The sequence below is a fragment of the Hemiscyllium ocellatum genome, chromosome 45 (assembly GCF_020745735.1).
Source record: "Hemiscyllium ocellatum isolate sHemOce1 chromosome 45, sHemOce1.pat.X.cur, whole genome shotgun sequence".
Lineage (NCBI taxonomy): Eukaryota > Metazoa > Chordata > Chondrichthyes > Orectolobiformes > Hemiscylliidae > Hemiscyllium > Hemiscyllium ocellatum.
Window position 1 is genome coordinate 10,030,518 of NC_083445.1, and position 22,371 is coordinate 10,052,888.

General features: G+C 49.2%; 1 protein-coding gene across 1 annotated transcript in view; it reads right to left on the minus strand.

Annotated features, from left to right (window-relative positions):
• Nucleotides 1-2,395: 2,395 nt before the first annotated feature.
• LOC132835922 (protein lyl-1-like) overlaps nt 2,396-22,371 on the minus strand; it is a 36,643-nt gene continuing 16,667 nt past the window's right edge. The window contains exons 3-4 of the mRNA XM_060855032.1: nt 5,834-5,928; nt 2,396-3,881 (exon numbers count right to left, since the gene is read on the minus strand). Of these exons, the coding sequence (XP_060711015.1) occupies nt 3,334-3,881; nt 5,834-5,928 (643 nt within the window). The 3' untranslated portion in view covers nt 2,396-3,333. The remainder of the gene's footprint in view (nt 3,882-5,833; nt 5,929-22,371) is intronic.

Here is a 22,371-nt window from a genome sequence, read left to right on the forward strand (position 1 = left end):
CTCTATATTCCCTCCCCCCACCTTCTCTCTCTCTCTCTCTCACCTGGTAAATCTTTTCTGAACCTTCTCCAATTTAATAATGTCCTTCCTATTGCAGGGTGACCAGAACCATATTCACCAATGTCCTGTACACGACCAGCCAACTCCGACACTCATGTGGTCTGAACAATGACGGCAAGCCTGCCCGATGCCTCCTTTACCACCCTGTCTACCTTTGACACAACTTTCAAACAATTCTGCAGCTGAACCCCTACGTCTCGCTATTCCTCACCACTCTCCAAGGCCTGAGCATTAACTGTGTCGGTCCTGCTGGCTGCTCTCACTGTCGTTACCTTGGTCTTGCGGGAGATACGTTAACCCAAAGCTCACTTGCCATCTCAGGGCACTAACTCTGGGTTCCTCTGCAACGTCCTGGCCAGACTTTAAGCCCTCAAATGAACAGGGCTGAAAGCTGGTGATCTGGGCACCATCACTTGATGTTTGTGGGAGTCTGCGGCCTACACATTGGGCTATCCCTGTTTCCAAGTGTTGGAACCCATCTTACTGACTACAAAGGCAGGTGGAGGTGCTGGTGGGTCAGAATGGACACTTTATAAATTGCCAATCACCCCTGTCCCCACATCCCATCACTCCAGACCAATTGGGAACATCTTTCTAAACAAAATCTAGAGTGTGGACGGAGGCCCATCAAATCAGCACCATTACCTCGTACTGACCCCCTTCCTCCACCCGCTGTGTGAGATATGGAGGTTTCAACGATGTGGCAATTCCTAGTGACTTCCCACACGCTCCCCCTCACCCCCATAGCATTTCATCTCATTACTGAAGGGAATCATCAGGTGGAAATAATCCCAGGCTGCACTTGATGACATCCTCGAGGTTCAGAGAGGAAAGATGAGATGCGGGGGGAGGGGGGGAGATGTGGGGGGAGACGGGAGGGGGGGGAAGAGTGGGGAGAGAGAGGCGGGGAGGGGGGAGGGAGGTGGGAGTAGAGGTGGGGGGAGATTGAGAGGGGTGGGGTTGGAGATGGGAAGAGGGGTGAGAGAGGTGGGAGAAGGTTGGGGGATGGGGGGAGAGTGTGGAGAGGGGGATGAGAGATGGGGGTGGTTGGGGGGGTGGGGGGAGGGGGAGAGTGGTGGGTGAGAGAGGGGGATGATAGGTGGGGGTGAGAAAATGGAGAGAAGTGGTGTGGGGGGGGAGAGGAAGTGGGGGGAGGTGGGGCGAGGGCGGGGAGAAGTGGGGGGGATGTTAGGGAGGAAATCTCAGAGCCTAGCAACTGCAACTATGGCCACCAGTGATGGGAGTAAAGGAACACAGATGATTCCTCAGGGATTGACAGGGGAGATGTGGAAAGATTGTTCTCCCAGGGACCTGACAGTATCATCTCAAAGTGAGGAGACACCCAATTAGGACAGAGATAAGGGGGAGTCTGTTCTCTGTAGGGTGGTGAATCTGAGGACTTTGAGGATGGGTTATTAATATATCCAAGGCTGAGAGAGATTTTTAATCAGCGAGGGAGTCAAAGGTTGTAGGGAAAAGGCAGGAAAGTGGAGTTGGGGATGATCAGATCACCCACGATCTCATTGAATGGCAGAACAGACTCTGATGGGCTGAATGGTCTACATCGGCTCTGACACCTTACAGTCTTACGCTTGATGTACAATCTCTCTTCATCCGTCTTGATGACTCGTGAATGACGTTCGACAAGCGAATTTAGACGGAAGACCTGCCAAATTCCAAATCTGCCCGATCTGATCTTGCAACAATGACCTCCACAAGACGGAATTTGGTAAAAGGAAAATGAGATCCAATATTACGTAGAAATTGTTTTCATTTTATTTTTAAAACACACACGCATAATAAATAGAACAGTAGGCGATGGCAAGTGTGACATTGATTCCAATAAATACTTTGCACAGGAATGATGTCAGCTGTGACGCAGTGTGAGAGTTTATTTGTCTATTTTATGGAGATTACAGTCAGTTCTGCCATAACTTGCATTTCTTCAACACAAATTGGCGATAATGCAATTGAAGAATTTTGACCATGATTTGCATATCACCACAAACTTTCCTCACCTGTATTGGCTACAATGCGATCCTGGTCCCATTCGGTGTAAATTGCACAGCTCTTACACGATTTTATTACAACGCGGGAACTAAACTATCGCGTTATATCAGAACTGACTGTAGGAGGAGAAAGTGAGGTCTGCAGATGCTGGAGATCAGAGCTGAAAATGTGTTGCTGGAAAAGCGCAGCAGGTCAGGCAGCATCCAAGGAGCAGGAGAATCGACATTTCGGGCATAAGCCTTGATTCCTGATGAAGGGCTTATGCCCCGAATCGTCGAATTTCCTGCTCCTTGGATGCTGCCTGACCTGCTGCGCTTTTCCAGCAACACATTTTCAACTGACTGTAGGAGGCAACAAGTGAGCCCGGGGTTAAATTTTCTCAGTGCACTGCACCTTAGGTACATTCAGAGAGAAGGAGGGGATCATTTCTCATGGTGGGTGGAGGAATTCCTTCCCTCCCTCCCCCTCCCCCCCCAATATTGATGGGCTGAGGTGGAGGTGGTATGCTCCCAGTTCATTCAAAATGTTGCTTTGGCAATTTGTTTTATATAAACAAGATGGTGATGTTCGAGACTTCAGTTTCTGGCCGACCCTTAGCACCCGCTACTGCTGTCAATAGGAAACACCTGAACTTTTATACCTGATTGGCCGCATTATTAAGTCGGTCATATCCAGTGCTACTGACTCAGAGGTAGGGACATTACCTCCTGAAACTCAAAGTGCAGGGAGAGGGGAGTCAAATGAGGTTATCCACCAATGACACTCCTCACACAATCACGTATTGGTGGCTCATCCTCCAATATCACACTTGCAATGACCTAATATCCTCTATGTGTTAATGGACAGGGCAACACACCACTTCCTGACACACTGGAACATTTCAGCTTTTTGGCTAAATGGTTTCACCTTCACAGAAGACACTTTGTCAACAAAACACGCAGCGTTGTCTTGGAATCAAACCGCCGTGTAACATTCTCCATGTGGCACCCCCCCTGTCTGTGGGGCCCACCTGACTGTCAATGGCTTGTTCACTCAGAAGAGAACCGACCCCTGGACTGACAGAGATGGGCTTCGAACTAACTGAGGCACCAGGTCAGGGTGGGAGTTCAAACTAGCTTCCGGTTTCCACAACTTGGCGTTAATCGTTCAACTCTCTGACCCCAGTCGGAGCAGGAATGAGAGAATGGCGGAGGGGATCACAGTCTGGGCGTGATGTTCCCTTTCTCTCTCTCTCTCTCTCTTTCCGCGGTTCATTTCCGTTCATCACCGATGAGCTGTGGCCAACACGGAAGCCAGGGTCGGTTCCTGCGTTTCCGGCTCTGTCTTTATCAAATGTTCCCGATCCTCCTCCTCCTCCTCCTCTGTGTTTGGGCTCCCTCCGTCGCCGTAGCAACTGGATGAAGGTGAGGCGGTGGTGACGGACGACAGTTGCCTCTTCAGGGCCAGGGTGGGCATCGCCACCAGGCCCAGCTTTTGGGGGAGAGTTCGGGATGAGGGAGCAGGCGCTGCGTCTGTCGCTGTGCCCCGGCGGGAAGCGTCCGGGCTGTGGGAGCCACACAGGCCGTTTGTCCTGAGGGGAGGCCGTAGTCCCAGCTCAGGGTCCTCCTGCACCGCCTGGTCCCCGAGCAGCTTGACCAGGAAGTTGATGTACTTCATGGCCAGCCGCAGGATCTCGTTCTTGCTGAGCTTCTTGTCTGGGGGGTGGGTGGGGATCAGCTTGCGCAGATCCGAGAATGCCCCGTTGACATTCTGCTGCCTCCAGCGCTCTCGGCTGTTGGTGAACATCCGGCGCACCACTTTCTGGGGAGGCCCTGAGAGAGAGAGAGAGAGAGAGAGACAGAGACAGAGAGAGAGAGAGAGAGAGAGAGAGAGATACAGACAGAGAGAGACACACACACACAGACAGAGACAGAGAGACAGAGACAGAGAGAGAGAGGGAGACACAGACAGAGAGAGAGACAGAGATAGACAGAGAGAGAGAGAGAGACACAGACAGAGAGAGAGAGAGACAGAGACAGAGAGAAAGAGAGAGACAGACAGACAGAGACCAAGAGAGAGAGACAGAGAGAGACAGAGAGACACAGACAGAGAGAGACAGAAAGACAGAGAGAAAGAGAGAGACAGAGAGACACAGAGAGAGAGACACACAGACAGAGACAGAGAGAGACACAGAGAGAGAGAGAGACAGAGACAGACAGAGATAGAGAGAGACACACAGACAGAGAGAGAGAGACAGACAGAGACAGACAGAGAGAGAGAGACAGACAAATGGAGAGGGAAAGGGGGGAGAGAGAGATGGGGAGGGGAGAGAGAGATGGGGAGGGAGAGAGGGGGGAGAGAGAAGAGAGTGGTGGAGGGAGAGAGAGAGAGAGAGAGAGAGAGAGAGAGAGTGGGGGGAGGGGGGTAGAGAGAGAAACGTCAGTCAGGAAGAGAAAGCGGCTCGTGGAATTCGAGTTCCCCCCTCCCACAACACCCACACGGGGGACAGAAGGCTGCTGCCTCAGCTTCTGCAAAGGGCAACCCAGTAAGGACCCAGTCCCTGCTTTGTCCCCTCACCTCCCTGCAGTCTCTCCCATCCCTGCTCAAGCATTTCTCCAACTCCTGTCTGAAGGCAGGGAAATGGAGTCAGGCCCCAGGTCAGCCCCGACCTCATTGAATGGCGGAACAGGCTCGAGGGGCTGAATGGCCTCCTCCTGTTCCTAACCCACCTGCCTGGTTATCCATCCAAAATCCTGACCATTGTTTACAGCACGGGACAGGAGGAGGCAATGTCCGAGTGCTACTATTGCTAGACAATTCATCCAGAGACCCCAGGGGCCCATGTTGATAGCCCACCATGGCAAATGGAGTCACTCGAATTCAATACAAATAGGGAATTAAACGTCGAGTGACTACTGTGGGGAGTGGATTGGTGAAGTTTACCTAAGGACTGTCCAGTTGATAACTATCCAGTTCTGGTCTCCCAGCTACAGGAAGGGTGTTATTAAACTGGAGAGGGTTCAGAAAAGAGTTACCAGGGTGTTGCCAGGAATTGAGGGTCTGAGTTATGGGGAGAGGCTGAATAGGCTGGGAGTTTTTTTCCCTGGAGCGTTGGAGTTTGAGGGGGTGACCTGATAGAGGTTTGTAACATAGTAAGGGGTATAGAGAATGGCTTTTCCCTAGGATGGGGGATTTTCGTGCTGGGGGCATATTATTAAGGTGAGAGGAGAGAGACCTGAGGGGCAATTTCTTTTGTACACAGAGGGTGGTTCATGTGTGGAATGAACTGCCTGGGGAAGTGATGGATGCAGGGACAGTTACAATGTTTAAAAGAGATTTGGATAAGTTCATGAGTAGGAAAGGATTGGAAGGATATAGGCCAGGGGCAGGCAGGTGGGACTGGGTTAGTTTGGGGGTAATGGTCAGCATGGACTGGTTGGGCCGAAGGGTCTGTTTCCGTGCTGTAGGACTCTATGACCTACGCCGATTCCTGGACCTTTAGCCTTCCCACTATCACACGGCCCATTCCAACAGGGATCCACATCCACCCGGGAAGATGAGCACGTGCCCACCATATTGAAAGGTGAGGTTTATCTGATTGTGAACTGCACGTGCCTTCGCTGGCACTCTGAGCTGTTATCTTGCGCAACTCCCAACACGCGGAACTTCAGGGACAAACCCAATATCTTGGTGGGGCCAGTCCACAACCATCCCTCCCAATAAAGCCCAGGCCGGGACAGTCACGGCATTGCATGCTCAATATGGGCAGAGGACAATAGCCTACCATCATGCACCTCCATTTCATAATGGCTCGAAAGTCTTCTCTTGATCCTGTTCGCCGGGAACATACCGAAAGTGCTGGCTGCTCCGATATACGCACTAGAATCGAAACAGAGGAGATTACTCCAATCAAAGGAACATCCACTTCCTCCACTGCTTCTACCCAGCGGGAGCAGTGAGAAGTTTACCAAGGCTCCTTCAACAGCTCCTACCAAACCTACAACCTCTCCCACCCAGACGGACATGTGCAAGAGAGACCACCGATAATGGGCCCAGGTGGCTGCTGTTCCTGAAGTGTGTGTCCCCGGCTGGGTGAAAATCCTGGATCTCCCCACCACTGTCTGCCAGCTCACTGTGACGTCCTCCAGAGGGATGAGAGAGAAACGCTGACCCAGAACATCCACATCGTGTAAACAAATCCTTCTTTTTTAAAAGAAGTGATGGGGTGATAGAAAGTCAGCCACGACCTCACTGAATGCTGGAAACATTGCCTGGTCTAGGCCTCTGTTGGTGTCACATGGTTAACACTGAGCAAGTTAGCAGGAACCATCATCGTGTGATCATTCACCCTTCAGTTTCTGTTGGTAATCCACCTACATAAATCATCTTAGTCTTGTGCATTTTAGTTTTCATTTAATTAAAAAGAGAATAATTCTGGAGGTTTGTTCACGGGCTCCATGAAGATTAGCAGAAAGCAGTATCTCAGTGCATCAACTAGCCCTTGGTATTAGGTTATACCCTGCCTTTCCCAATCATTCGTTACACTGGTATAGAAACAGCTTGGTGGTGGGGGAGCGATGTCATCCAAGAACCGACATTTTGTGTAATTAAATTGTGCAAATTACAATCATGAGAAGTAGGAACAGAGATAGGCGATCTAACCTCTCGAGTTTAGAGTGTGGTGCTGGAAAAGCATAGCAGGTCAGGCAGCATCAGAGGAATAGGAGCTTTTCCAGCAACTCTCTCCCAACTCTGCCCTCCAACATCTGCAGACCCCACTGTCTCCCACCTAACTTCTCCAGTTCAACAATTGACATCAAATCTGCTACCTCAGTTCCTCCTTCATGCATCAACCCCATTTCTTGCGGTGGGGTAAATGGCCAACATCTCCATCTCAGGCTTGCTGCAGTGCTCCAGTGAAGCTCAGCATGAGCTGGAAGAACATCTCATATTCCTCTTGGGCACCCCGCAACCTCCAGGACTCAACAATAATTTTTGAATCTGAACATCTTACACCATGTCTTTTACCCACCACCCCATACCCCAGGCCCTGGAATGACATGGTCTGCTTTCAGCACAGCCAACCCATTTCCACCTCCTCATTCCCCACATCATTAGCCTCACTTTCTCACTGGGTTACCATCAACTATCCCTTTATCTGCCTAACTTTCTCAGAGCTCCATGTTCCCTTATCCACTCACTTCTTCCTCCCCAACACCTTGTATTCAGCTTGTCCAAGCTACTATCAGTGCTGAAGAAGGGTTACTGAACTCAAAATGTTAACTCTGCTTTCTCTCTCCATGGTTCCTGCCAGACCTTTATGTTTTCTCCAGCACTTTATGTTTTGTTTCAGATTTCCAGCACCTACATAGTTCATGATAAATGGGTTGATAAACAAACATTACGTGGCACAGGCTCCCTCACTCCAATTAGACACACACAAACGGCCTCCTGTGTTTTAGCTACCCAACAAAGCCTTCATTTTACAAAGTCAGCAGCCAATCGAGTAGAGTAACAGATATACCCGCACTCCTCCCACCCTCACCTGGGGAGAAGTGGCAAAACAGGTTAACAAAACTACTCAGAATGGTCTATTTCCTTGCTGCAAGTTCTATGTAATTTGTATCAGCTAATTCATGAAGGCAGAGATTTAAGGTGTCCCCAAGTACAAATCCTATCAGTTATAGCACGTCACAATCTTCCCTTCAAGTTCTATAAAGGGAGTATTCTTTTCAATCAATTCATGCCTGGAACGTGGCTATTGCTGGCTGGGCCCAGTATTTATTGCCCCGTCCCTAGTTGCCCCTTGAGAAGGTGGGGGTGAGCTGCCTTCTTGACCCGCTGCAGTCCACCTGCTGTGGGTTGACCCACATGCTCTCAGGGAGGGAATTCCAGGATTCTGACCCAGCGGCAGTGAAGGAACGGCGATACTTTTCCAAGTCAGGATGGGGAAGGACTCGGAGGAGAACTTGCAGGGAGTGGTGTTCCCATGTGTCTCGCCCTCTGAATTGGCAACGGTCATGGATTTGGAAAGTGCTGTCTTTGGGGAATTTCTGCAACGCACCTTGTAACGAGTACCCGCTGCTGCTACTGAGTGACTTGGCGGAGATTGCGCCAAGCAAGTGGTTGCTGCTTTGCCCCGGATGATGCCAGGTTCTTGAGCAGTGTTGGAGCTAACCCATCCAGGCAAGTGGGGAGTATTCTTTCACACTCCTGACTTGTGATTTAAGGATGGTGACAGGCCTTGGGGAGTCAGGAGGGGAGCTACTCGCTGGAGCATTCCTAGTCTCTGACCCAGTAGACAGTATTTATACAGCTGATCCAATTCGGTTTCTGCTCAAAGATAGCCCCCAGGATGTCTATAGTCTGGCCTCAATGTGCCTTTGCTATGGAAGGATAAATGTCCATCAGCGTTTCCCAACTGGAAAGTCCATGTCCAGATGTTCTAGAACCAAGCTGCACAGACACAGGCCATTCAGCCCATTAGGGTCTGTGCCAGCCCCATGAGAGCATTACCTAATTAGCCCCACTCCTTGCTCATTCCCTATCGCTCCTCAACAATTTCCTTTTTCAACTGTTTACCCAATTCTCTTTTCAAAGTTCATACTGAACAACAAAAAACCCCCCCGACATTTGGACAGGTATATGAATAGGAAGGGTTTGGAGGGATATGGGCCAAATGCTGGGAAATGGGGCTAGATTGACTTGGGAAACCAGGACAGCATGAACGAATCATGGAGATGCCCTTTGGTCCAACTCGTCCATGCCGACCAAATATCACAACCTTACCTAGTCCCATTTGTCAGCATTTGGCCCATATCCCTCCAAACCCTTCCGTAACCATCCAGATGCCTCTTAAATGTTACAATTGTACCAGCTTCCACTACTTCCTCTGGCAGCTCATTCCATACACGCACCACCCTCTGCAGAAAAAGTTGCCCCTTAGGTCCCTTTTATATCTTTCCCCTCTCACCCTAAACCTATGCCCTCTCGTTCTGGACCCCCCCCACCCCAGGGAAAATGCCTTGTCTGTTAAGCCTATCCATGCCTTTCATAATCTTATAAACTTCAGCCTCTGACGCTCCAGGGAAAACAGCCCCAGCCTGTTCAGCCTCTCCCTGTAGCTCAAACCCTCCAACCCTGGCAACATCCTTGTAAATCTTTTCTGAACCCTTTCAAGTTTCACAATGTCCTGCTGGTAGGAAGGAGACCAGAATTGCACACAATATTCCAACAGTGGCCTGACCAATGCCCTGTACAGCCGCAACATGACCTCCCAACCCCTGAATTCAATGTGCTGACCAATTTCAAGGCTGAAATGAAGGCTCTGTTTCTATGCTATATGACTCTGAATCAGTTCCTCCCTCTCTGTTAGATATTGCCTTACAGAACCGTGACAGCTCCATACGTAAATAAATGTCTCCCTGTTGTTTTTTTTCCTGGGTTTTGTGACAGGAACAAGCTCTGTCCCCAAAGGGAAGGCTCCCACAGTTAAATAACTGGCCATTTTGTCTAGCCCTGCACCAATATCCTTTTTGGAAAGGATGCATACAGGTGAAGCAGGGCATGAATCCAGCTTTAGAGAGAGACAGACAGTGGGAGAGACAGACAGGGGGAGAGACAGAGAGAGAACGAGAGACAGACGGGGAGAGACAGACAGGGGGAGAGACAGAGAGAGAACAAAAGACAGACAGGGGGAGAGGCAGAGAGAGAGAGAGCAAGAGACAGACAGGGGAGAGACAGAGAGAGAGAGCGAGAGACAGACGGGGGAGAGACAGACGGGGGAGAGACAGAGAGAGAACGAGAGACAGACTGGGGGAGAGACAGACAGGGGGAGAGACAGACAGGGGGAGAGACAGACGGGGGGGAGAGACAGAGAGAGAGCAAGAGACAGACAGGGAGAGACAGACAGGGAGAGAGACAGAGAGAGAACGAGAGACAGACGGGGGAGAGACAGACAGGGAGAGAGACAGAGAGAGAACAAAAGACAGACAGGGGGAGAGACAGACAGGGAGAGAGACAGAGAGAGAACGAGAGACAGACAGGGGAGAGACAGACAGGGGGAGAGACAGACGGGGGGAGAGACAGATAGAGAGTGAGAGACAGACGGGGGAGAGACAGAGAGAGAGAGAGGGAGCGAAAGACAGACAGGGGGAGAGACAGAGAGAGAGCGAGAGACAAACAGAGGGAGAGACAGACTAAGGGAGAGACAGACGGGGGAAGAGAGAAAGACAGAAAGAAATAAAGCTCACAGATTGAGACTGCCTGCCTACAGTCATATTTCTGCTCCAAGTGATCTGTACAGCCTGTCAGTGAAAAAACAATCCCGATTCTCCATCCAATACAAGATTGACTGTAAATTCAATTTGCATGGGTCCCTGCTGTTATGATAATAGACCATGCCATGCCGTGTGTGAGAAACAATTAATAGTATCAGAAAATATCTATGAGTTCCTCTTATTCCCACGTTCAATTCAAACCCAAATGACATCTATTAACTCCCTAATAAATGGCAATGTATGATTCCTCTATGTAATGAGTCAATTTAAAGCCACTTTTGTTTATATTTTAGATCAAATATTCCTTCCGTTATTCCCATCATTTTCTATCTCTCTTCTGCGACATTTAGTTTAATTGTCCACCTTTCATCTCCCTCAATTTCCCTCTCCTTCATCCTGCGTCTTTCGCTTCCTGCTGTCAGCCTCACCTGTTCCTCTCCTTTTCATTGCTGTGTCTGTCTCGCTCTTTCATCTCTCTCACCTCCCCCCCCCACCCCCTTTCCTCTTGCCAATTTTCCTCCTCCTCCTTTCCCCTCTGCCTGACCCCCTCGCTCACCTCCCTTGTCCCCTTTTTAAAAACCAGCAGCAAAATTGAACTCTCTGCCGTTTCCTCCATCGATGTCAACTCTTTTAGGGGGCTCCTGCGCTGGCTTCTACCTTCTTGGCTAAGAGCTAAATGTTTTAAAAATATTCAAAAACCATTCCAATTGAAGAGAGAGAGAGACTGGAGTTGATGCATGCTGTGTGATCGATTCCAACCCGGCATCTTGCAATCCCGAGTCTAACAGATGTCCCTGCGCGTCTGTGGTAACATCAGCGCCTCTCTGATAAAGGGGCTTGCAATTCTCATCTAGTCTCTGGGTCACTCCGGCACCTTGAGTCAAGCCAGCCCACATTTGCTTGAATTCTGTCCAGTGAGCCGCATAAAACGCAGGAAGATGTGCTTCAAACCCAATAACGAGCAAAAACAAAACTTCCCTCAGCCTGGGCAGACATCAGGCGTTACTGCATTTCCACAGTTAAACAGCAACACTTGGAGATGGATGTACTAGTTAGACTGAAGCACATGGCAAAATTGGGTCTGGTACGCATTGTTTGTAAGTCTTGCTCCCTCCCTTCTGGCTTCTGCAGCTACAACTGTTTGGATAGCTCTCTCCTGCAGAATGAGACACCCTTGTAATCTTATGAAAAAATAAACAAAGTTCATATATTAGACACGACAGTCTGCATCATGGAAGGATATTGTATTCAACCGGCATAAGGACACCACTGGAAGCAAATGATGAAATTAAGGTTGAGGTAAGTCAGTGAGGACGATAATGCATGTTGCCACGGTGACCCTGCATCTTTAACTGATCAGGTCACAGGCTAAGCTCCTTGCTTTTTGCTCCCCCTTCCCCCCCACCCCCCACCCCATTAAGTTCCCTGCAAACTTTGAGAGAGAGGCAGACAGAATACTAAGCGAAAGTGGGTACTGCAGATGCGTGGAGATCAGAGTCTAGATTAGAGTGGTGCTGGAAAAGCACAGCAGGTCAGGCAGCATCCGAGGAGCAGGAAAATCAACTTTTCAGGCAAAAGCCCTTCATCGGGAATGAATGACTCGATTTTCCTGCTCCTCGGATGCTGCCTGACCTGCTGTGCTTTTCCAGCACCACTCTAATCTAGACAGAATACTAACTCTATTCTCAATATTCCAAGGTTCACATTTCCACTGAGGTCTCACTGCAGCCTTGGATATTCAGAAGCTGCAAGTGTTACACTCTGTTCCCTTCCCCCCACCATCACCCTTTCACCCCTAAAAAGATGTTTTATTTATAAAAATCGTAAACGTACGAAACATTGCGAGTCGAAAGTTACACAAAAGTGCAATGAACCTGTCTCTACACAACACTTCCCACTGTTGGGTGCTGTCATTATAATGGCATCAGGCTCCCAGAGCTACCTTACAATGATATCTCAGAGCTGTTAGCTGAAACTACAGCAGACTATAATACCCTCATTCTACAGTGTTCTAGGTAAGAGAGAATCTGATTGAAATGCACATGCCTCTCAGCGCCAGGGACCCAGGTTCGATTCCAGCCTGGGGTGACTGTGTGGAGTTTGCACGTTCTCCCCGTGTCTGGGTGGGTTACCTCCAGGTGCTCTGGTTTCCTCCCACAGTCCAACAACGTGCAGGGTAGGGTGAACTGGCCATGCTAAATTGCTCATAGTGTTACGTGGAGAAAGTGAGGACTGCAGATGCTGGAGATCAGAGCTGAAAATGTGTTGCTGGAAAAGCGCAGCAGGTCAGGCAGCATCCAAGGAGCAGGAGAATCGACGTTTTGGGCATGAGCCCTTCTTCAGGCTCATTATGTGCATTAGGAGTAAAAATGGGGAATGGGTCTGGGTTGGTTTCTCTTCAGAGGGTCGGTTTGGACTTGTTGGGCCGAAGGGCCTGTTCCCATACTGTAGGGAATCTAATCTAATCTAAAACACACAAAGATAGATTATTCCTTACCTAATGTAACCACAAAGCAGAGCCTAGTCTATCAGCAATTACTATATAGCAGTAGATAGTATTTATATATTGTAAAAGGTGCACATTTGAAGGGAGTTCTGAACATTGGCTTCTCCTCAACCAGAGCTCAAACTCAGAATCCTCCACAAAGATTGTTCACCTGTAATACTCTTAAAGATTGCAGTCCATGTTCCATGATAGGCCTACAATACCAAGGGCAAATTGATTCATATTTCCTTCAGAGTTACTATCCCATCGGGGAGGCTGGGCCTGATAAATGGACCTTATCAGGCTTTCTGATGGGTAGAAAATAAGACGCTTACAGCAACAAAAAGATGTTCAGGCAGTGCTCAAGTCACCCATTGCAAGACGGCCTGAGGCAGACTTGGCTGGGTTTTCAAGTTGAGGTACTGCATGATTCAGATCAGCAGACCACTAGCTCTCAGCTGTCATCACCGTCTCCACCAATCCCATTCACCAGCGTGGGATTCAGTGATGGTACTGCCATTGGTGTCCAGGGTCAATGGTCAGGTTGTCTCTTGTTGGAGCCCTTCCTGATGAAGGGCTTTTGCCCGAAACGTCTATTTCGCTGCACCTTGGATGCTGCATGAACTGCTGTGCTCTTCCAGCACCACTAATCCTGTCTCTTGTTGGAGATGGTCATGACCTGACACAACAGTGGCGCGAATATTACTTGCCACTTGTCAGCCCAAGCCTGGATACTGTCCAAGTCTTGCGGCAATTGGATACGGGCTGCCCCCAGTACCTGAAGTCTCACAAATGGTGCTGAAGACTCACCGGCCAACATCCCCACTTCTGACCTTGTGATGGAGGGAAGGTCATTGATGAAGCAGCTGAAGATGGTTGAGCCATGAGGAACTCCAGCAGGAGGTGTCCTGGAGCCGAGATGACTGATCTCCAACCACCACCACCTTCCTTTGTACCAGGTATGACTCCAACCAGTGGAGAGTTTGCCACTGTTTCCAGTTTTGTTGAATTATTCTCTGCTCGCTGCATTTTCCTGGTTTTTACAGTGAGCCTCTCCTTTCAAATTAAACAGATGCTGCTGCATAAATTAACTGTGTTTGACTGATTGGAAATGCTTAGCCAAAGTGTTGCCCTTAGCTCTAACTCTTTAGTTGCTACAGCAGTGTCAATAGTCCCTTTGTATTTGTAGATATGTTTGCCTTGTTTCTTAGCCTAATGCTGTAGGATCATAAGGAATGGGAACAGGAGTAAGCCATTCGGCCCCTCAAGCCTGCTATTCCATTTGACCTGATTCCTCACATCCCCTTCCCTGCTCTCTCATTCTTCTAAACCCCAGTGAGTAGAGCCCCAACCTGTTTAGATTTTGCCCCCCAAGACAATCCCTCCATCCCAGGGGTCACTCAAGTGAAACTTCTCTGAGCTTCCTCCAAGGAAATCATATCTTCCCTTAAATAAGGGGAGCAAAACTCCTGCAGATGTGGTCTCCCCAGCTCCTTGTACCCTTGCAGTAAGACATCCCTACTCTTATACTCCAACCCTCTTGGAATGAGGGCCAATATTCCATTAGCGTTCCTGACTACCTGCTGGGCCTGTGTGCTGGCTTGCTGCATTCCTTGGTGCTCTCTCCACTGAAGTTTTCTGATGGGTAGAAAATAAGACGCTTACAGCAACAAAAAGATGTTCAGGCAGTGCTCAAGTCACCCATTGCAAGACGGCCTGAGGCAGACTTGGCTGGGTTTTCAAGTTGAGGTACTGCATGGTCTTCCATGGGACTCAGCTACTGCTCCAGCGACGTTTGCTGGCCAAGTTTACGAAGGCCTGTGGAGCAAAGGGGTGGGAAACAGGAGGAGAGATAGAGCTCAGCCCTGGTCTCATGGAGCACCCAGGCAGGTTCAAAGGGGCTGAACGGCCACCTCCTTCGAATCCTGTGAATTAGCAGCAGGGCCTGGAGTAAATCGCCCCTCTCCCCAGACGGAATCCCAACACTTCCTACTTGTCAGCTCCTTACAATGACAACAAAAAGCTCAATTCGAGATCCATCTCAAAAACAAAACACAAAACCCAAAACACAAGGAAGTGCTTCCAAATAAACCTGTTGGACGATAATCTGTGATTTTTAAACTTTGTCCACCCCAGTCCAACATCGGCATCTCCTCATCATTCCAGAGAGACCTGACTCATGCTCTTAATTTCAACCACCTCCACAAACCTACCTCCCCAAGACCCCACTCACCCCCTCAATGCTCCCCACCCCACCCCACCAATCCCCCCACCCTCCACTCTCCCCAACCCCACCCCCCACTTCCCAATCTCCCATACCCCCCCACTCTCTGCCAACCCCACTCCCCAATCCCACTCCCCCACTACCAAACCCACTCCCACCCCCTCCCCCTTTACAACCCACTCTAACCCTCCAAATACACCCACTCCCACCCCCCCCAATACCCCCACCCCCGCCCCCCAATCACACCCTAGCCCCACGCACCGCCCCACCACCCTGGTGGTAACCGGCCAATTTGGGGGAACTGCAGGAAGGTGGCAGACGACAGCTAAAATAGGAGCAGGCACCTACCTCCCCCAGCCCCAACCCCTCAGAATCCCACTCCCTTGCCTCAGTTTCCTCAACCTCAATCGACCGCTTTGCAAATGACCGCTGGAGGAAAGCTGCAGGATTCCCCTTTACCAGAGAGAAGTGGAGTCTGGTCTTAGTCCACTGTGCATTTAGTCAGAGTGAAACCATCCAAGCACACCCCCCCACCCCCCCAACTCACACTGCCCACAGATTGTGTATGTGTCTGGACCCAAAGGTCACAAGGATTGTAAACAAAGCAGAATAACCAGGATCTTTCTGAATGTTGGAGCAGATGCGAGGGGTCTACTCCACTTCTACTAAGATATAACCACGTCTAACGTCTTTAACGTTTGACAAGGCATCTACATGCTTTGCTATCAGGTCAGTCCATGAGGAGTGGGCAGCACGGTTATCTCTGCTGCCTTACAGCGCCAGGGACCTGGGTTCGATTCCAGCCTCAGGTGACTCTCTGTGTGGAGTTTGCACATTCTCCCCGTGTCTGCGTGGGTTTCCTCCCACAGTCCAAAGATGTGCAGGTTAGGGTGGATTCATTGTGCTAAATTGTTCAGGGATGTGTAAGTTAGGGACATTAGTCAGGGGTAAATATAAGGGAATGGGTCTGGGTGGGTTACCCTTCAGAGGGTCGGTGTGGACTGGTTGGGCCGAAGGGCCTGTTTCCACACTGTAGGGATTCTATTTTATGAACGAGTCCTCTTAGGAAGGGGAATGGAGCCCAAATGATCAAACCTCTCAGAAAGTGTCATCCCTGATTACTCTTCCCCAGAAAGCAGTAAAGACTGGGTCAGTGAATGTGATCAAACATGGAAGTCACTTTGATATTAGTTAGTCAATATCAAATGATGGGGGAGGTGAGACCACAATTAGTTCATCCATGATCGTATTGGATGGCAGAGCAGGGTTGAAGGGCTGAATGGCCTATTCCTGTGTTCTCCTCGCTTCTCTTCCTTCCCTCCAAACCCAGCCAGCACCCCTTCCTTTACGTTACTGAATGGTAATGAACTTTGGGAGAGTGGGAATCAGAGAGGCTGCTGTGACATAAGAACAGCTGAGTCCCTTTCAATAAAGTCACATGTCACTTTAAGTAGGGAAAGTTGTGGCATTGCTTTAAATATATTGGAACAGCTCAGTGGTTAGCATCGCAGCCTCACAGCGCCAGGGACCTGGGTTTGATTCCAGCCTCGGGTGACTGTCTGTGTGGAGTTTCCTCCCACAGTCCGAAGATATGTTGGTTAGGTTGAATTGGCCATGCTAAATTGTCCATAGTGTTCAGGGGTGTGTAGGTTAGGGTGGATGGGCCATGCTAAATTGCCCATAGTGTCCAAGGATGTGTAGGTTAGGGTGGATTGGCCACGCTAAATTGCCCATAGTGTTCAGGGGTGTGTAGGTTAGGGTGGATTGGCCATGCTAAATTGCCCATAGGGTTCAGGGGTGTGTAGGTTAGGGTGGATTGGGTATGCTAAATTGCCCATAGTGTTCAGGGATGTGTAGGTTAGGGTGGATTGGCTATGCTAAATTGCCCATAGTGTTCAGGGATGTGTAGATTAGGTGCATTATTCAGGGGTAAATCTAGGGTTGGGGGTGGGTTAGCCATGGGAAATGCAGGGATAGCATAGGGGGGTGAGTTTGGGTGGGATACTCTTCGGAGATTTGGTGTGGGGCGTGATGGGCCAAATGGCCTGTTTACGCACTGGAGGGATTCTGCATTTTGGGCCGAATAACAACTCTAACAGGAGACTATAGGAACAGAACAACGCGGGGACTGATGTGCAACGAGGTGTGAGCGTGGCAGGATATAGTCAGGGAGTGGCTCGCAAAGCAGATGGGATCATGTCTCCACAAATAGTGTACAAAAACCAGCGAGGACGCACTGGCGTGTCTCAGCAGCTCCAATGTGGCCCAGTGCTGTGGTTCGGTTCTGGTCTCTGCACTCTCTGTCAGAGGAAGATTAACCAGAGTGGTTTCAGGGACGAGGAATTTCGGCAGAAAGTTTGGGTTGGACAGGGCTCAGACTTGAAGGAGATTTGAGATTCATGCAAAGCGATGAGAGGCTTCGATAAAGGTAGAGAGGTAAAATTACTTCCCGTTAGCTGAGGCTGGAGAGATCAAAGGATGCAGATTTCAGGATCTGGACAAGAGGGTGAAGGTGAGGAAGATTTTTTTTGCTCAGAATGAGTGGAAAAGGTTTTGAAAACAGAACCAATGATCCAGGAGGAAAATGGGATGGGCACTTGGCAGGGACTAAGCTGGAGAATGGGACTGACTGGGTTCCAGAGAGCTAGCCTGGACTGTTAGGCCGAATGGCCTTCCTCTTTGCTGTGACATCTCTCAGGCTCCCTCCCGCATTTCCAATAGCTGCTAGTTAATGTCCTCCTGTCACCCTGTTCTGAAGTGAAGCATCACTCAGCCAACTAACACAAGGGGGCACAGCTTTAAATCGAGGGGTGATAGATCTAGGAGAGATGTCAGAGGTAGTTTCTTTACTCAGAGAGTAGTAGGGGTGTGGAACGCACTGCCTGCAACAGTAGGAGACTCGCCAACATTTAAGGGCATCTAAATGGTCATTGGATAGGCATATGGATGAGAATGGAATAGTGTCGGTTAGATGGGCTTCAGATTGGTACCACAGGTTGACACAACATCGAGGGCCGAAGGGCCTGGACTGCGCTGTAATGTTCTATGTTCTAAAACTGAGACTTTTAAAAAATTCAATCAGTAGCCAATTGGGATGGGTTGGATATGAACCCAGGTTAGGACACCGAGCACATTTAAAGGAGGTAGACACATAATTAGTTAGTTAGATCCCCTACAGTGTGGAAACAGGCCCTTCAGCCCAACAAGTTCACACTGATCCCTCCGCAGAGTAACCCACCCAGACTCATTTCTCTACATTTATCCCTGACTAATGCACCTAACACTACGGGCAATTTAGCCTGGCCAATTCACCCGACCTACACATCTTTGTGGAGTGTGGGAGGAAACCCCCACAGACACAGGGAGAATATGCAAACACCACATTGACAGTCACCCGAGGCTGGAATCGAACCTGGGACCTATGAAGCATCAGTGCTAACCACTGAGCCAGTGTGCCATCCCTATTTAAGGAGCACCCTATGAAAGGGTTACAGGGAGCGGACTGGGAAATGGAGTTGAATGGAGATCAGCCACAATTGTACAGAATAGCGGAGCAGACTGAATGGCCCACTCACATTCCTCGATCATTGTCTATTTACATGTCACGGAAATCTAAATCACTTCCCAAGCCTTTTCCAATTCATCAGCATCTCCACCGGCTCCCAGAAATCATTACTATTTATGCACTTGTCAATATCGAAGCTTCTGCTGGTGAAGTAAACCAATTTGTGTGGTTCTATAAATTCCCCTGAAACATCCAGCTCCCCCCCCAGCTCCCTTACAAAGTGTCTGCCCCACCCAGCTCACTTTCCGAAAGCCAGCAGCGTTCACCGTCGCTATATTATAAAACCTAGCGACTGCACTTTCGTATGTAACAGTATTGTCATCGTTGATGTCTCTTTACATTTTTATGTGAAACTGGGATTTGAGGTTTGTCCTCGTGTCCCTGTAAACTGTTTGAACGGTAGGGTTTGGGGCCTGGCTTTGCTGCTCCTCTCCCTTGTAAAATTGCTGTCTCTTGTCTGCAGCTGTAAATGTAACTCTTTGTTGTAAACTGTTTTTTATAATTTGTTTAATAAAATAAAACCTGGCGACCGCGTGGATCTCACACAAAACACGGATCCTTCGGCGCTAATATAATCCTCACTTCCCCGTTCAGCGTTAGCTGCAGGGTTTGTAAATCCTACCCTGGAGATCGGGAACTCAGTGAGGTGACTAGGTGACTAGTCCATGGAGTAGCGGGGAAGTCGTCACTTGTGGCCCGACCAATAAACTTTCTCTCAATCAGCACCCATCGCTTTTAACAAATACCTTACTGGTCGTGGGATCTTGCTGTGCTCAAATTGCTCTGCTGCTTTTCCCACTTGGAACAACAGTGAGCACCCTTCAAAAGTATTTTGGGATGTCCCCAGGGGCTGCCCTTTTCCTTTACCTCTGAGAGAAGGTGGAGTCTGCTCAAGAATTAGATTAGATTAGATCACTTACAGTGTCGAAACAGGCCCTTCGGCCCAACAAGTCCACACCGACCCGCCACCCACCCATACCCCTACATTTACCCCTTACCTAACACTACGGACAATTTAACATGGCCAATTCACCTGACCCGCACATCTTTGTGATTGTGGGAGGAAACCCACACAGACACGGGGAGAATGTGCAAACTCCACACCTTCCTGAGGCGGGAATTGAACCTGGGTCTCTGGCGCTGCGAGGCAGTAGCGCTAACCATTGTGCCACCGTGCTGCCCAGAATTGAGCCCGAATTCTTCTGGAAACTCTCTCAAGGTCCTAAAACGGAACGGGATGTCTGATTGTTCTGTCTGTCTTTAACCCCTTTCGGCTCTTGCTTTCTCTTTTTAAGCCTTCGGCCTCTCTATTTCAATGAGTTCCACCACCAGCGCTGACCCACCGACCTCCCTCATTCCTCTCAGCAGACTGTGTTTCCACTGTATTCCGGTTTCACGAAAGGACCTCAGTTTGCCATTTCCTTGACACTTTCCCTTCTTCCAACCAGCTATAGCCTCCTCCGAACCCCAAGTCAGTAGCTCAGCCCTTGATACTGTCTGATCAGATATGAAACGATTACGTGGAACTGGCTAGAGGGGCTGAACGGACTCCTCCTAATCCTGCGCCCGTTCTTCTGTCTCAACTCTGGCAATTCTCTGACACAGAAGCCCACACTTTCATATTGGCATCACTCGAGTCTTGTTGCATTTTCCTGTCGTGAGGTAATGGATGCCAGTAAATATCCGCCAAGCCAAAAGGAAATTACGTGTGAGGTCTCTCAGAAAAGAAACAATGAAAACGTGCAATGAATGTAAAAGTAAAATTTGTGTACAGTTATCTCCAACCTTCAGTTGGATTGCGACTTTCTACGAGTCCCGATAATGGAAACTGTTGTGCCCATCTGCTGGTGGGTTGGTGCCAGTGGTGAAATTGAATATTCAATGCCAAATGGCTCCACACGGATAATACTCTTAACCTGGAAGGATCAATGGGTTTTGGTGCCATCACACATAGCTCCCCCAAGAAATAAACCATGGTACTTAAGGAAAATTCTCGATCTGGGTCTGTAATCAGATTACAAAATTAAAAGGAAACTTGCCCTCTAACCTACCCCGACTACATCACCATCCAAGCTGTTACTGGCTCCAGATAAATTGCCTGAATTATAAAGGATACGATATAATCCCTATTACATCGGCATCATATTGTACACGTAACCATCAGACTTGATTTCATGACAATGACAATACTATTTAAGAGTATGAAACTGGTGGAGGCCATTCAGCCCATCGAGTCTTAATTCAATGGGATCGTGTCTGACCTGATCATCTCAACTCCACTCTCCTTGCCCCTAAAGGGGCTGAATGACCTCCTCATAGAATCCCTACAGCGAGGAAGCAGGCCATTCAGCCCATTTGAGTTCATATTGACCCTTCAAAAGAACTCATCCCACCCAGACGCATCCTACGCCTGTAACCCTGCATTTCCCCTGGCTTACCCACCCAACCTACACATCCCTTGACACTAGGGGCAATTTAGCTAACCTGCACACCTTTGGACTGTGGGAGGAAACTGGAGCACCCAGAGGAATGTGCAATAACAGTGGAATCGAACCCAGGTCCCTGGCGCTGTGAGGCAGCAGTGCTAACCACTGAGCCACTGTGTGTCTGAGGCAAACATCTCTCCGCGTCCCTGTTTTCAATGGGGACCCTGAAGTCTAGATTCTCCCATTGGAGATAACATCCTCTTAATCTTTACTCTGCCAAGACCCCCTCAGGATCTTAAATGTTTCAGTCAAGTTGCCACTTACTCTTCTAAAGAGAAAGTGAGGACTGCAGATGCTGGAGATCAGAGCCGAGAGTGTGGTGCTGGGAAAGCGCAGCAGGTCAGGCAGCATCCGAGGAGCAGAAGAATCGATGTTTTAGGTAAAAGCCCTTCTTCAGGAATTAGGCTGTGAACCGAGGGGGTTGGAAAGATAAATGGGTGGGGTGGGGCTTGGGGGAAGGTAGCTTAGACAGCGATAGGTAGATGGAGGTGGGGTGTGATGGTGATAGGTCAGAGAGGAGGGTGGAGCAGATAGGTTGGAAGGAAGATGGACAGTTAGGACAGGTCATGAGGGCGGTGCTGAGTTGGAAGGTTGGGACTGGGATATGATGGGGGGAGGGAAAATGAGGAAACTGGTGACGCTATGGGGTTGGAGGGTCCCAAGGCGGAAGATGAGGCGTTCTTCCTCCAAGCATCTGGTGGTTAGGGAGTGGCGAGGGAGAGGGCCCAGGGATCCTCCAACCCCATGGCATCAATGTGGATTTCACCAGTTTGCCCCCATTCCAGGGATTTCTGTGAGTGCCCCACTGACAGACAGCAAGCTGAATATTCACCCTCGCTCCCCTGGCCCTCCTCCAGCTCATTCCCACTCTCCTGAGCTTTACTAACCACACCAACAATCCACATCGACTTCCCTGGGGATGAGTGACTGCGTAGATTGGAACCAGGGCCAGGTGGATCTTACTGGCTATGAGATCCTTGATTGGGTCTGTTAACCTGGGCCAATCAGAGTGCGGATTAACATCTCTGAATGGTTGATAAGTTAAAATCTTCAAAAAAAAAATGCTGTTGGTAATAAAGTCTATTCACAAAGGTGTTTAAAATAAATGTGCAAACAGCAGATTCAGACAGCCTCCCCAGTCTAGGGCCTGACTCTGAGCTGCCCAGTATTCTGTGTACTCATAAATACAGGGTGACTTATTGAGGGGATACCAATCTCTGTCCAGTTATTTCAGGAATACATGCCACAATTTATTAAGGGAAAGGCAATGGCCCATATATTAT